This window comes from Grammomys surdaster, unplaced genomic scaffold, assembly GCF_004785775.1.
Source record: "Grammomys surdaster isolate TR1022 unplaced genomic scaffold, NIH_TR_1.0 126131, whole genome shotgun sequence".
Taxonomy (NCBI): Eukaryota; Metazoa; Chordata; class Mammalia; order Rodentia; family Muridae; genus Grammomys; species Grammomys surdaster.
Window position 1 is genome coordinate 1,520,026 of NW_021620939.1, and position 16,115 is coordinate 1,536,140.

The following is a 16,115-nucleotide window of genomic DNA, read 5'->3' on the forward strand; positions in this document are numbered from 1 at the left end:
CATGGGGTCTATTAAGATTTACATGCTACAGGGCTATACAGAGAAACCCTGTCTCAAAAAAACAAAACAAAAAAACAAAAAGATTTACATGCCACAAGGAGTCTATTGAGATCTATATGCTAACATGGAGTCTAATAAGATCTACATGGGGTCTATCCCAGAGTCTCTTTTGCTCTAAAGTGATCACTTTCATTTTATGCTGTTAACTTGTTAAATAAACCAGGTCTTTGTCCTGGAATTTCCAGTGTTCTGGATTTGGCTGAGCTGTGTCACGATGGTGGGATTTAGCATGCTCTTTTGTACTTGACAGCTATTCTGGGGAGAGTCCCTTGACCTGGGTTTTTCTGGGATTACCTCATCATGAGACTTTGATTTCCTGATTTTGGCAGCAACCTCGAAGAGGTAACATTGTATCACATGGCCCAGGCTGCCATGGTGACTTGTTGCCTTGCTGTGTAGTTAACTGGTTTTTTTGTGATGGTATCTGGTAGGTTTTACCACTGCCAAGCACTGTTATTCCCATTTTCAATTAGTAAGAAGTCTGCAAAGAGACACTTAGAGACTATTTCATATTTTTCTCCTAGTAAGACTTTTGCCCACTGGTCATATAGCTAGTAGTGATTGTTGCCACAATGAATTGGCAGTGCACTAATTATCAAATGTTGATATTCTGATCCTCTCCTCCCCTCTAGATTAGCATCCTAAAGTAAGGAAAAGCCTCTCCTTCTTCACATATTTATCTCGGTATCATTTAGATCAGTGTGGACTCACTGGTTCCTATTTTATGCTGTAGGTTATATCCCAGAACATCATGATTCACTTTATTTGTCTTTCAAGGATATTTTCTTTGTTTATACTTACTTATTCCTTTCATGACTGCACGTGTCTGTTTGTCAACACCCATGTGCTGTGGCCGTGTGTGGAGGTCTGAGGACCGTGTGGATTCCTGTGGCTGAGCTAGGATCATCGGGCTTAGTGGCAAGTGCATTTACCCACCAAGCCATCCCGCCATCACTAACAAGCCATCCCAGCAGCTCTCTTTATCTGATTATCACCTCACTGTCACCTGCAGCAGCTGTGTCTTCTAAGAAGCCTCGTCACTCAAGCCTACCTTGTGTTTTCTCTGCACCGTCTCCGGGGTTTGTGTTTCTGGAACCAAAACTCCATGGACACTTACTTAGCCTTGTAGTGGAAAATGGTATTCAGAAGTGCATTCTGGGAGCCTGCTGCTGAGGACTCACTGACAAGACTCTTCTGCACACAGAGCTAAGATACCTGTGCGTGTGCGTGTGTGTGCGTGTGTGTGTGTGTGTGTGTGCGAACCTTCTCACTTTTTCTGTCTTCCTCTTTGGCAACCATGAGTTCACACTGACTGACCTAGTCCTAGTTAAACAACTGCATGTATTCTAGTTTTCTTCTCTCTATCGGTACAGTGAGAATTCAATGCAACTGAACCATAATCCACCGTCTAGTTGTCTCCTTCCCTTTCCTATCAGTGAGAACTGGGTCCTCCCACCCCCCATCTCACTCTCCTTTCCCTTTGCTTCTGTGTGTCACTAGTCTCCTTATCCTCCTGATGCCTTCACAGCCTCCAGCTCTTAGTGCTTCAATCCCAGCAGAGGAGAGGAGGGGAGAGGAGAGGCTACGGGAGGGGAGGGGAGGGGAAGGGAGGGGGAGGGGAGCGGAGTAGCAGAGATAAGAGAGGAGAGGAGAGAGAATGGCTTCATTTTTATTGTTGTTGTTTGTTTATTTCCGGTAAAAGGACAAGAGAAGGAGCGGGAAAGGGAGGAGGGAGGGGAAGACTATCATTTTCTCCCCTGCACACAGAGAACTGTGAAGAACAGAGGCTACATTTCAGAATGAAGAGCAGAGCAGAGACTCTCAGAACCTTCCAGTGAAACCAAGCTTTGGACGCCTTTCTCCCCACGCAGTCGTCCTGCTGTGGTGAACTGGGAGAGGCCAGGGCTGTGTGTGAAAGCCCGAGACTTCCATTCTGCAGTCAAGGAGCTGCTAAGTAGTCCAGTACAACATTCATCCCAGCTGGGCTCTACCTAACCCAAAAGCCAGTACCCAGAGAGGCCACTGACCCTGCAACTGGGTAGACTCTGTGAAGCCTCATGTGTAAAGGAACAAAAGTCCCTGATCAAAGTGGGGCCTGCAGGAATGCAGGTCTCCTCTGGCATGCTGTTTACCCGACATCTGGACAGACCTAAAAAAGGTGAGGCTAGAGTCCAGGGCCATGGTGTAATGTCCCACAGCATAGCAGGTTTGGGAGGAAATGCAAAACAATGACAACATCTGTCACAGAAACTTCTTCAGTCCCCGATTCCAGGGATACCTTTCCTAGGGGACAAAGTAGGAAGCTTTGGCCCAGAAAGGAAGGCAGGGAAGTTTGAGAACTATAAAGTAGGCCAGAGAACTAGATGGCAAAGCGTCTGGAGTGTCAAACACAGGGAGAATCTCAAATAGAGAAGTTGGCTTGCAGAAGTAGAGTTGGTTCCAGATCCTAATTTGTAGAAGACCTTCACTGATGCCATCCTGATAGAAGAGGAACTTTTCAGTCGTTGAAGGAAGTCCTAGCAGGAAAGACAAGATGGGGACAAGAGGTCACATCATGGTCCTCCCTGCTAAAGGCACCAGTGACTTAAGTGACTTGATCATTCCCTTCTATAAATGAAGACCTGCAGGATAGACAATGAGCTAAGGAAGCAAGTGAGTTAAGCTCCTCCTGTGGCTGCTCATCCACTAGGACGATTAGTAATGCCTACCCTAGCTGGCTGGAGAGATTAGTAATGCCTACCCTAGCCGGCTGGAGACATGGCTAAGTTGGTAAAGTGCTTGCCACACCAACATGAAGGCCAGAGTTCAGATCACCAGCACCATCGGCCAGGTGTGGCAGCTTACAGCTATAATCCCAGCACTGGGGAGGCAGAGGCAGAAGGGTTGTCAGGTCTCACTTGCAAGCCAGCCTGGCTGAATTGGTGAACTACAAGTTCGGTGAGAGACTCTTGTCTTAAAAATATAGGGTAGAGAATGAAGAAGACACCCAACATTGACATATGGCCTCTGTACACATACACATACATGTCCACATCATACACACACACACACACACACACACACACACTGTGCATCAATGTAATCTTAGCACTTGGGAAGTAGAGACAGCAGAATCAAGAGTGCCAACCCAGCCTTAGCTAGATAACAAGTTTGAGGCTATCCTGGGATACATGAGACCCTGGTGTGTGTGTGTGTGTGTGTGTGTGTGTGTGTGTGTGTGTGTTTGCCTAATTAATAGAGGATCTAAATTAGTGAGGTGTCTGATACGGGTGCTAGGAAATGAACTAAGGTCCTCTGGAATCTTGATCACTGAGCCAATCTCTCCAGCCCACTTTATTTTATTTTGAATTATATGGCAGAGGGTTTACATGTGAGTGCAGGTAACCACAGGGGCCAGAGGTGCCAGACCCCAGGATATAAATTAGTAATTGACCTAATACAGTGCTGAGACATTGCTATTTTTACTTTTGTCTATAATCTGACCAATACTCAGTCTCCCTTCAGTCCTGTGAGCAGTCTTCGGAGCCTAGCTCCTCAGGTCCCGTTTCTTGTTTGGTGGTTATTTTTATTATTGTTAGTTTTGGAATTTTTTAATTTGTTTGTTTGTTTTGCTTATTTTTTGAGACAGGCTCTCACTATGTATCCCTGGCTACCCTGGACCTCACTTTGTAGACCAGGGTGGTCTTGAACTCACAACCACCCACCTATTTCTGCCTCCTTGAGTACTCAGGCTCTCAGGTTCAATTTTTATCAGGAATCCCTTCAAAGGTGCTGGTCACTAGATCCTAGGCAGTGCATGCTAGAAGACTTAGCTGGGAGTTATTTGTTTGTCTGTATACAAATTACTGGTGACCTCCATCTATGCACCTGACCTGGGCCAGGTACCAACATGTACCATCCAAGGAGTGTTTAAAACATTTAAAGACGCTACTTCAATCTTAGGCCACAAACAAGCTATCTAATAACAGGAAAGCTCGGTATACTTAAGCTTCATTATGTCATTAGCAATGGAAATACAAATCTCCTCCTCGTTATGAGAATTACCGACCTTGTTCCTGAGATGCTGGCTCTGAACTGACAGGTGACAACCATGCCCACTCCATTACTACTGGGTCCGTCAGCAAGACACAGGTAGAAAGAATATCTAGTGTAACAACCTCACGTCACAGATTATAAAAGAAAAAACTGGGGCCAGGCAGTGCTCCATTGCCCAGTAGGGCAAGGACACGGGAGCCTAGACACCGGGCTGGTGTCCTGAGATGTCCCCTTTGTCTCGTTCCTGGAAAGTGCCTCTCATAGTTTCTCCCAGGTTTATTTCAGAATTTCATTCTCCCTGTTATTTCATCAAGGGAAGTTAAGACTCGGACTTTCAGGTGGACTCACAGGCAGGTGAGCAGATAAACTGAGCAGAGTCCAAGGCCCCCAGGGCCAAGGCAAACAGAACACTGGCCCTTCTGGTGTCCCCTCAGCCTATGTTGTTGTTTAATGTCCCTGCTCCCCATGGAAAAAGAGGACCGAAGTCCACCTTCCTTCTCAGCTTGTCCAAATTAAGCCTCTGACCTGTACAAATTCCCAGACTTGCAAGTCGCTGGTGTCAACTGTTGGTTTCTTCAACTGAATGGCCTTTTCTTTTTTAGTTGTCAGGACTGTTACTCGGGGATAAATCTTTAATTGCTATGTAACTTCTCTGTATATGTAATTTAACAAAACTTACCAGCTTCTCAGGTTAGCACCTAAAATGAACTAACAAGCCTCCATTCCCATTCTCCTCCATGAGGAAGGAAGGGAGAGGTCTCAGAAGACCCACCAAACTGGAGATACAGATTCACAGACACTGTATACAAAGAGGGGTGTGTGTGTGTGTGTGTGTGTGTGTTTGTGTGTGTATGAGTGTGAGTGTGTGTGAGACAAAGGTGAGTCTCTAGCTTTTAGTCATCTGTGATAGGGTCCATCAATTAGTATTCAATATGTCAAAAATCTCTGCTGCTTTTGCCAAGATCTTAGGTTTGGGAGAAGTTGCAGACACTTGACAGTGGTTCCCGGTGCCAGTAAAAGACACCAGTGGGCCCAAACCTCAGAAGGAGAATCTTCCAGAACCCATAGCATAAAGGATCAACATGTCTGTGGCTTCCTTAGGGGCAGTGTTTCGGGAGGTGGCATAAGACCCAGAAGGAATAAGTCCTCTGCTCCAGAAACTACCTAAGCCTCTCTTAGTAAGGGTTTCTATTGCTGTAATAAAACACCATGACTAAAAGCAACTCGGGAGGGAAGGTGTTTATGCCACTTACATTTCTATGCCACAATCCATCATTAAAGGAAATAAGGCAGAAACTCAAGGCGGGAACATAGAGGCAGGAACTGAAGCAGAGACCATGGAGGAATGATGCTTACTGGCTGTCTCCTCGTGGCCTGCTTTCTTATAAGCACCCAGTGATATGTTTATAAAAATAGAAAGAGAAAGAGAATATGTTCTGTGGGTGTGTGTGGTGAAGTATGAGGGAAGGGGATGTCTCAGCAGGTCCATGCTGAAGCATCCCTTCCCCCTGAGGGACCAGTATAATATAGAATAGAGTTTATTTAGGGCATTGGGAGGGGAGTTAAGAGGGCAGTAGAGGCAGAGAGAGGGAGAGAGTAGAGAAGCAGAGGCCAGTCATGACCATGTGGAGAGAGGGGGAAGGTTAGAGGGAAGGGGCGAGGGGAGAGAGGGATCAAGAGATCAAGAGAGAGTAAGAGAGCAAGAAAGTAAGAGAGAGAGGAGAGGGCAAGAGGCCCTTTTGTAGTGGTCCAGGCCTACCTAGCTGTTGCCAGGTAACTGTGGGGTAGAGTTGAGACAGAATGCTAACATCCAGGACCCACCGGCCCAGAGATGATACCACCCACAGTGAACTGGGCCCTTCCATATGAGTCATAAATAAATAAATAAATAAATAAATAAATAAATAAGCACCACAGGCTTGTCCCCGCGCCAATTTAGTTGGGAGCATTTTCTCAATTGAGGTTCCCTCTTCCCAAATGACTCTAGCTTGTGTCAAGTTGACCTAGAACTAGGCAGCATAGCCCGAGACCTTCCTGCTACCTCTCCAGGGATTGAACTCTAGGCTGGGGAAGGACCTGTCCCATAATCTTCCAATGTTTATATCAGCTTTGATAGTTAAATGATCTGAAAAAGAAAACCTTGTGGCTAGTTGGCTAGATAAAGACCTTGAGACTGGAGCTCAGAAGTTGGGAGAACTTTTGGAAGATTCTATCTTGAAGCCATGTTTCCTTCCAGTTCTCTATACCAGGCCAAACCAGACTAAGCCAGACTAAACCACGGCCTTGGCTACAACTTCTCAAAGCTGAAGCTGCCCCCTTTTGTGGATTCCTGGCCCAGTAATCTTCACTAAACTGCCAGCTTTGAAGCAAAGAGATCAGGATGAATTTGAATATAAAATGCTACTAGAGGGGACTGGAGAGATGTCTTGGTAGCAATTAAGAGCACTGGCTGAAAAATAAATTATTTATGAAAAAAAAAAAAGAGCACTGGCTGCTCTTCCAGGGTACTCAGGTTTGATTCTCACTTCTGACTTTGTAACAGTTTGATGCTTCTTTGCATATCTGAAGATGTGTCTATTTAAGATGCAACTATGTGAGTTGCCCTGGCGACTACTTAATTTCCGTTGCTTTGGTCTCCTGGTATTGGAGTCTGTGTTGGATGGTAGTTAAGATGCCCATAGACCAGTGGAATCCTTTGAGGCTAGTGCCACTCCAGTGGAGACTTGAAGGAGTAACCTTTAATCAATGGGTATTTAAGTTTATGTTTAACTTAGTTTTTGATTTATGTGTTTGTGCCTGTGCCTCTGTGAGTTTTTGTGCCTGTGCCTCTGTGAGTTTATGTTCACCACATGTGTGCAGTGACCTGCAGAAGCTAGAGGGTGTTGGATCCCCTGGAATTGGAATTATAGGTGCTTGTAAACTGCCTGAAGTGGGTTCTGGGGACTGAACCCAAGCCCTCTGCAAGAGCAGTGAGTACTCTTAACTGCTAAGCCATCTGTCTGGCCCCCTCGATGGCCATTTTACCCCCACATCCAAGGCACACCCCATAGTGAAAGCCTCCATGTTGAGAGAGGGCTCTTTGCTCTGCTTGCTAGACACTTGCATGATTGCCGACCTCGAGCCCTAGCAGCTGTTTGGCATTTAAGTCTCTCTGTCACCTTCCTCCCACTTGTGGGTTTTGATCTTAGTCTACACGGGGCGCAGGTACATCAAGGACCGGGAATGTGGATCCTGGAGAGTTTCCCGGCAAAGACCCATCCTTTCTGGCACTTTATCCCAGTCACATTGACCTCAGATTTCTATCTCTGTTTCTAGAAACTTCAGCTTGGCAGAAGGCCCGTCATCATCTTCTCACCTCTTGTTTCCCTTCCTCCGTGGACGCCAGTCCTTCATTGTTATTGTTCAGTGTCCACAAAGAGCTGTCTCATCCTTTCCTCAGATTTCTAGTTGTTTGTGGAAGGAGGGTACACCCTGCCCTAGGCACTCCTTCACTCACCCGTGTGAGTCTGACTTTTAACAACATTATCTTGGCTCTGGATCTACACTTGCTAAGAGGCGGTCACAAGCTGGCATCCTGGTACTAACTAGCAACCGTGAAATCTCTGATAAGGAACTTGTCTTACTTTCAGAAAGCGTCCTGCACCAGCAGTAAGATTCACCGTTTGCAGTAATTTTGATATTTTTCAGGAAACATTAACTAAGACTTTGTCTTTGACATTAATTTCAAATGTCAAAACATAGTTTGTTTTATTATATTCCTATGTGTCAGGGTGGGTGTGCATATATATGATAAGCTCACTGATTCAGCTAGCCTGGCCACCCAGTGAGCCCCGGGGACCCTCCCATCTTTGCTTCCCAGCCTTAGGATTACAAATGCGCATCTGGGGACCCAAACTCAGGCTCTCATGCTTAAACAGGAAGCACTTTCCCAATGGCACCAATGGCACCATCTCCCAGACCCCCATATACAAAATCATTCCCTGTTCTTTCTTTCTTTCTTTCTTTCTTTCTTTCTTTCTTTCTTTCTTTCTTTCTTTCTCTTTTCTTTTCCTTTTTTTTTTGTTTTTTTTGGTTTTTCGAGACAGGGTTTCTCTGTGTAGCCCTGGCTGTCCTGGAACTCACTCTGTAGACCAGGCTGGCCGCAAACTCAGAAATCCACCTGCCTCTGCCTCCCAAGTGCTGGTCCTTGTTCTTTCTTGTTATTATGTGAGTCATTTATGTTGAACATTGATGTGATTGTGTGTGTGGTCTTAAATTATTGATTGGATGGTATTTAGACAGATTTTTTTCCTCAAATTATAATTGAATTAGTTGTCTCTTGTGTAAAATAACCAGATTATAAGTCAAACTAACTTGGTAGAATTATTTTAAGAGTACATTATTTGTATTTTTAAAGTGTGTGTGTGTGATGCATATACACTCACATGTGTGAGCACATGGAGGCTGTAGTTTGACACCAGGTATCTTTTTCTGTCACTCTCCCCTCTACTTTTTGAGAGAGAGTCTCTTGAGGAACTGTTGCAGCTCAGCCCGGTGACCAGCTGGATTCCACCGTCGCTGCTTTCAGTGTGCAGGTTACAGAAACATACAACCACTATCAGGTTTCACGTGAATGTCAGAGGGCCAAACTTCAACCTAAGCATTTACCCAAGGGGCCACCTCCCAAAAAGTGTATTTTTTACACTCATTTACTTGTGTATGTATGTGCTCGGTGGCACACTCGTGTCACTATTTCCATGTAGAGGTCAGAGGACAACTTGTGGGAATCTATCTTTTCCACTGTGTGAGTCCCAAAACTCAAACCTAGGTGGTTACCCTTACCCATCTCACCAGCTATAAGATAAATTTTTTAGTAGACACTAAAGTCACAATTTTAATACAGAAAATCTTATTACCTCCAAATCTGAGAACACTCAGTGATGCTTTCTTGGAAGATACTTTTATTCATTTTTTTGTTTCAGTTATGACATTGAGTTATAGAGATGTCAGCACGAGTCCACGTCGAGGCAAGCAGTTGGGTCCCTAGTCCCTGGGTTACCCCCCAGACGAATGGTGTTTAATATTTGTGAAATGTGCAGGCATCCAGCAGTTCTGTAAATCAAAACACAAGGGGAAGAACATCAGGCCCTGTCAATGCTTGTTACACTCCTCTCTGCTCAGATTTCCCAGGTTCTTAAAAGCGAAATTCTTTTTTGTTTGTTTGTTTGTTTGTTTGTTTGTTTTGTTTTTCGAGACAGGGTTTCTCTGTGTAGCCCTGGCTGTCCTGGAACTCATTCTGTAGACCAGGCTGGCCTCGAACTCAGAAATCCACCTGTCTCTGCCTCCCAAGTGCTGGGATTAAAGGCGTGTGCCACCACCACCCGGCAAAAGCAAAACTCTTGAACGCATGTTGGAAACAGTCCTGTCTTCTAAATGTAAGCCATGGTTGAAATGAGTTAAGATCCTCATTGATTCTCTTTGTTCTACCATGTCTATCCTTAAGTACCTGTCCTTCCTTCCTATCCTTAAATACCTGTACTGCCCTTCCTTCCTGTCCTTAAGTACCTGCACTGTCCTTCCTTCCTGCTTTCATTATCCCTAACACACAACATAATGCTACAAAAAGTCAGGCATATGCCTAGTGGTTCTGTTATCTCCCCAATTTCTTTCATTTTTTGGAACATCTATGCCATCTAAAATATGTATCCCAAGATTCATACAGGGCTAAGCCACACTGCATTTGTTTTTATTAATGTTTGTGCATTTTATATAAAACCATCAAAAATCAGTCCTTCATGGGTGGTATATACAGTGTGGTGGTTTGAATATACTTGGCCCAGTGAATGGCACTATTAGGAGGTGTGACCTTGTTTGAAGAAGTATGTCACTGTGAGTATAAGCTTTAAGACTCTCATCCCAGCTGCCTGGAAGCCAGTCTTCTGCTAGCAGCCTTCAGATGAAGTTGTAGAACTCTCAGCTCCTCATGCACCATGCCTTCCTGGACAATGCCATGCTCTACCTTGATGATAATGGACTGAAACTCTGAACCTGTAAGCCAGCCTCCATTAAATGTTGACCTTTATAAGACTTGCCTTGGTCATGGTGTCTGTTCACATAGGAAGACCCTAACTAAGACATTCAGCTTGTGTCATTTCCCAAGCCCCAACAAAAATGGGAATACACATGAGAAGAACTTTTTTTCCCAACTGGTTTCAAGTTCTGCTATACTTCTTGTCTCTTACAGACGATTTAGCATTACCTGGATGGTGTCTAATTAAATTGGCTCAATGGTGACTCCAACTCTTCAAGACAAAAAGAAAGCTTCTACTTTTCCATGTCATTGTCTGCATCAGCTGAGTACTTGAAACAGCTGAGTGCTTAACACAAACATACTGACTTTGAACCTGATGCTATTTCTCCTTGATGGTTGTTTCTACTTACCAGAGGACAAGCACTGTCTAAAGTTGTCCATCAAGGTAAGATACTGTGGTCCTAGGTACGTTTTATACGTTGTTTTGTTCTGAAGGTTAGACAGGCATTCTGTGTCATCACTGAAAAGCAGGTCCTTAGCTGAGGATTCAAACAGCTGGAACATCATATATTCAAATCCATTTCTTCCAAAGAGCTCCTGGATTAAAACAAACAGACAGACACTGAGGATGCCAGGAAGCATAGAGGTGTCTACTCTTTCTAGAAGACCAAAGGCTTCTGGACTGCTCAGCTCCAGCCCTTGGGGAAGCCCTGGACACAGCAACAGTTTAGAGAATGCTGTAGTAACAGAAAGCATGGTCTGTGGGTCTGAATCCTGGTTTCATCTTTTCCTCGCTATGTGAACTTAGGAAAATCCTTCACCCAGCTCAATCAACCTCTGCTTGCTCATTTGTAAATGGAGACAGTAACATCACATTGTGCAATGCTGTATGTAAAGAAACATAAATAGAAAGCTGGCCACATGTCACTCATTAGCCAGCCAGTGCCAGGTGCTTTCCCGGCTGTCTGGATCACCCTCCCATGTCTTCCCTTGCTGCTTCCTCTTCTAGTTTCTGAACTCCAACCGGTTCCACATCTTCATCTTACTTCTCTTCCTTAGTTGATTTCCATAGTAGCCAACATGGCAGCTTGTCTTGTGTGAGACTTCCCCCCTCACATGTCCACAGTCAAGACTCTCTTACTTCAATGGTTTTCCTAGGTGTGAAGGTTAATTTTGATAGTCAATGTTACACACCAGAAAGAGAGCTTCTCAGTTAACTAAAGCCTCTGCTAGATTGGCCTGTGGGCATGTCTATAGGTATTTTCTTAATAGTTGATTTAGGAGGGCCCAGCCCATCATGGGTGGTACTATTCCTCAGCAGGTAGACCAAGACTATACAAGAAAGGCAGTTCAATCTGAGTATCAAGCAAAACAGTAAATGGCATTCGTCCATGATCTATGCTTTAGCTCCTGACTTCCAGTTTCTGTCTTGAGTTCCTGCCTGGCTTCCCCAATGATAAATTAAACCTATAAGCCAAATAAATCCTTTCTGTGCCCAAGTTTCTTTTGGTTAGTTTCCTAGCACAACAAAGAAAAGAAAACTTGAACACCAGGTCACCATTTTTTTTTCAGGGATGTGAAGGTGATATATGATAAAACATGGATTGTCTCTTTGGGGAACCTCCAAGAATGGGACATCTATTGCAATAGGCTGAGGAGACTATAGGTTTTCCTTCAGATCATTTGGGTTAGGCATCTGCCACTCCGTAAGATCAGCTCCTGTTGGCTTCCAATAAGGTCATAAGGTGTCTAGATGTTTGGCTCCTTAACTTTCAGCAAGTCCAGATGGAGCCCAGCCTATCCAGGTTAAGAAGACAAATTCAGATCAACCCACAAGTCAGTTAAAGAAGCCACCATTCTGCTTTTGCTACACTTAGCTCAGCCACTGAGCCAACAACTCCTGTACTTATTGCACCAGAAGAAGAGAGAAGGGATTCATTCTCCTGGAAATTGACCAGGCCCAAGAGATCCTATGTGTTTTCTCAAGGCTGTGAATCCCAGGCTGTTCTCTTAGATTCCGAGAGAGCTACAGAACAAGTGGGCACCAGATAAAACCAGAGACAGGACTAGGAGGCCCAGGACCCCCTTCTTAGGGAGAAAGCATGAGCTAAGCTGGGTGCCTGGGTACATGGGCATCAGTGCAGCTCTGGGAACCGGGCACTGAGTCACATGGAGTAGACACTGGGGCCCATACCTGTTGGTTGAAGAGTATTCTTCGAACAAAGTCAGCCTTATCTTTCCTGGAGAACACAGCATGGTTTGGCACTCTGTCCAGGTGGCAGCTCTGAGCCTCAGTCACAGGCTTTCTGGTGCCATCAAGGCACAGCAGCTCAAAGTCTTCATGTCTCAGACCCTTAGCCCAAGACTCAGAGTTCTTTCCTAGGGAAAGAATGATGTTGGTGCTAGTAAGCTGGCTCAGTGGGTTCAAAAAACCAAGAACTAACAAACAAACAAAGGCAGTTGCTGCCAAGCCAGAGTTGGATCCTTGGAGTTGGATCCTCTATCTATAATAGAGGGAGAAAACTGACTCCAGTAAGTTGTCCTCTGACCTCATGACAAATAGATATTAATACATGTAAATTTAAAATATAGATATGAATGTTTAAAGAGATGGTTTAGAGGCTAAGGACCAGAGGACCTGGGTTTGAGTCACAGCACCCACACAGTGAGTCACAACTGTCTGCAACTCCAACCCAGGGGATCTGATGCTCTCTTTTGGCCTCTAAAGGCAACATGCATGTGGCATACAAACATACATGAAGGTAAAGCATTCATCATATAAATTCAAAATCAATCAATTAATCAATAAACAAATAAAATACCAGGACTGTAGCTCACTGTCTAGAGCATTTGCCTAGCAAGACCTTTGGTTAAATTCTCCAGAACTAAATAAAAATTTAACATAACAGTTCTAAGAGTGTTACCCAAAAGGGGAAATTCAATAAATTAGAGTGTGTCAAAATTAAGACTGTTGTCAGGCAGTGGTGGTGCACGCTTTTAATCCCAGCACTTGGGAGGCAAAGGCAGGTAGATCTCTGAGTTCAAGGACAGTCTAGTCTACAAAGTGAGTTCCAAGATAGCTAGGGCTACACAGGGAAATCCTGTCTAACAAAAACAAAACAAAACAAAACAAAACAAAACAAAGAATAGAAGTAGGAGCTGGAGAGATAGCTCAGCGGTTAAGAACACTGTCTGATCTTTCAGAGGTCCTGAGTTCAATTCCCAGCAACCACATGGTGGCCCACAACCATCTATAATATGACCTGAGACCCTCTTCTGGTATTCAGGTGTACATCCAGATAGAACACTTATATACATAAAATAAATAAATCTTTTTTAAAAAGTTATTTATTTATTTAAAAAAAAAAGCATTAAGACTATCCACTAGGCAAGTCTGAAGATCTGGCTCAGGGGTTAAGAGTACACTGTTCTTCTAAGGACCCAAGTTTAGTTCCTAGCCAAATTTAGGCAGTTTCAGTGTCAGGGAATCTAATGCCCTCTGGCTTTGGGCTCTTGTACACATGTGGTGCACATAAATTCACATGACCACACACATATAAATAAATATATAAATAAGTAAACAATTTTTTAAAGAAAGTGAAAAAAGTCTAGTCACAGAAACAGATAAGATATTTTCCAAAAAATATAGCTGTCAAGAACTTTAATCTAGAATACCAAAAGAAGGTCTGTCAATCAGGGAGTCAGACATTCTCACACAGCCCATGGTGTCTGTGTGCTTTGTCAGCTGGGTTTAAGGCCAGGGTGATAATTAGCATCAAATCTGAACGGATTGGAAGAATGTTACACTGCTAGATTAATTTAAAGTGCTGGGATCCCAGTCACTGGAATCGGCTAGGCTTAGTTACTCAACTTCCCCAGTTGCCTCTTGGGGAGCCACTCTGCAAGGAAGACTCGGATGTTCCCATGGAAGAAAAGCAGGCTTCAGTGCAGGCTTCTACGTACCATCAGTGTGCTGCAGAACGGTGGGGTGCTTCATGAAGGCCACGTCCCCCTTCTCAACCAGACACCTGCACAACAAGGCCCAGGTCAGCAAGGAGAATCAGCAAGGAGTGAGAGGGAGCCACAAGGGGGAGTCACACCCCTAGGCACACAGCACTCCCACATAAACAACTGTAGTGCCTGCAGGGCCTCAGGGTGTTAGAGGAGGGAGGTGATGAAGAGGCAGAACTGCTTGTTGAGTCTCACTTGTGGAAAGCACCATTAAGATCCTCGTTTTAAATCCTCACCACGTTCCCCAGACAGGTTGCTTGTATTCTCTCACTAACAGAGATATCTAAAAGGGTGGCACTCTGGTTAGATCCACAGATCCACGTGGTGTAGCATCACACCACGAGATACTACAATCCGTGTGGCTGTGAGGCAGTTTTATTGCACTCATGTTTCTGCTCAGTTCTGACAACAGAACACGTGCTTCTCTAGCTACAACGCAATCTTCATCCCATGGGAAAATGTATACCTGTGGTGACATCTATAACCCCAACATTTGAGAAGCTGAGACCAAACAATCACAAAATTCAGGCTAGTCTGGGCTACAGAGTGAGATTCTGTCTTTGTAAAAACAAAAACAAACACTCACCCACCAAACTTGACAATCTGAGTTTGGTCTCTGGAGCCCACATGGTAGAAAAAGAGAATCAACTGTCTCAAGTTGTTTCCTGACCTCCACACGTGCATCGCTGTGCACAAGTCCTCCCCTTTCTAAGATAGATAGATAGATAGATAGATAGATAGATAGATAGATAGATAGATAGATGAATGGACAGATAGACAGACAGATATAAATATCCTGGCGCATACGTACCTCAAACATACAAAATAAATAATAAGCAAATAAAATGATTTGAAAAAGTATTGAAGTTGGGCCAAGCTTAATACCAATATATCTTGTGGTATAAAGATAATGTAAGCTTGTCTGGCTTAGATTTGACATTCAGCAGATACTGATATCACTAACACATGGCTGATAAGAGGCAAAGGTTTGGAGGGCAGGATAAAGTCAACTGATGTGTATGAAGGCAGGACAGTTTTCTAGAGTGCCACATGCTGCCCACGGAGCTTTTTCTCATCCAGTACACACACACAAACACACACACACACACACACACACCTCAGTCTGAACATGTCTAGCATGGCTCATCATATTTAGAACTCAGTCTTCCTGTTCAGCCAGGTCTAGAGGGTTCAGTAGACATGGCCACACAGGCAAAGCCAGCAGGTCACAACCCAGACCCTTCCTTCTCCACACTTCAGTCCACAACTTTTTATTGCTGACCTCACTGCGGTAGAGTCTGTGCCACCCACGCCCTCACCCTGGCTGATTCACTCCTGGATTACTCTTGCTCCAGATTCTCTCAGGCCACTTTCCTCTCGTTATTTAGTTATTTCTCAGCTCTCTTGATCTCTCTGCTCTCAAAGATCTTCTGGCCGGGCGGTGGTGGCGCACGCCTTTAATCCCAGCACTTGGGAGGCAGAGGCAGGTGGATTTCTGAGTTCGAGGCCAGCCTGGTCTACAGAGTGAGTTCCAGGACAGCCAGGGCTACACAGAGAAACCCTGTCTCGAAAAACCAAAAAAAAAAAGATCTTCTGTAAACTGTTGCCTGCCCTGGCCACCGCCATTTAACTCCCTGCTGTGTTAGGATCTTGAACATCTTCCGAAGGCACATGACTATTCAAGACTTGCTTCTGGGGCCTGGAGGGATGGTTCAGTGTTTAAGAGCACTTGCTGCTCTTCCAGAGAAGCAGAGGTCACTTCCCAACCCCCATGTTGGGCAGCTGACAATCACCCTTAACTCCAACTCCAGGACATCTGATGCCCTCTTCTGGAATCTGCAGGCACCTGTATGTACATGATCGTATTTAAACAGACACAGTGACATACACACACATGGACACATGTACATACATAAAAATTAAAATAAAATCTAAACTTAAATTTTAAAAAGAGCTTGGTTCTGAGGTGATAGTATTAGAGGTGAAACCGGAAGGAGAT

General features: G+C 44.4%; 1 protein-coding gene and 1 long non-coding RNA gene across 2 annotated transcripts in view; both read right to left on the reverse strand.

Moving 5' to 3' along the window:
- Positions 1–1,711: 1,711 nt before the first annotated feature.
- Positions 1,712–4,187, reverse strand: LOC114611928. Its single transcript, XR_003709914.1, has 2 exons — positions 4,109–4,187; positions 1,712–2,576 (listed from the first exon to the last, which is right to left on the reverse strand). It is a non-coding gene; the product is annotated as an uncharacterized LOC114611928 (long non-coding RNA).
- A 4,828-nt stretch (positions 4,188–9,015) lies between these two features.
- LOC114611927 (inhibitor of carbonic anhydrase) overlaps positions 9,016–16,115 on the reverse strand; it is a 38,456-nt gene continuing 31,356 nt past the window's right edge. The window contains exons 14-17 of the mRNA XM_028756757.1: positions 14,069–14,133; positions 12,300–12,484; positions 10,516–10,702; positions 9,016–9,186 (exon numbers count right to left, since the gene is read on the reverse strand). Coding sequence (XP_028612590.1) covers positions 9,152–9,186; positions 10,516–10,702; positions 12,300–12,484; positions 14,069–14,133 — 472 coding nt within the window. The 3' untranslated portion in view covers positions 9,016–9,151. The remainder of the gene's footprint in view (positions 9,187–10,515; positions 10,703–12,299; positions 12,485–14,068; positions 14,134–16,115) is intronic.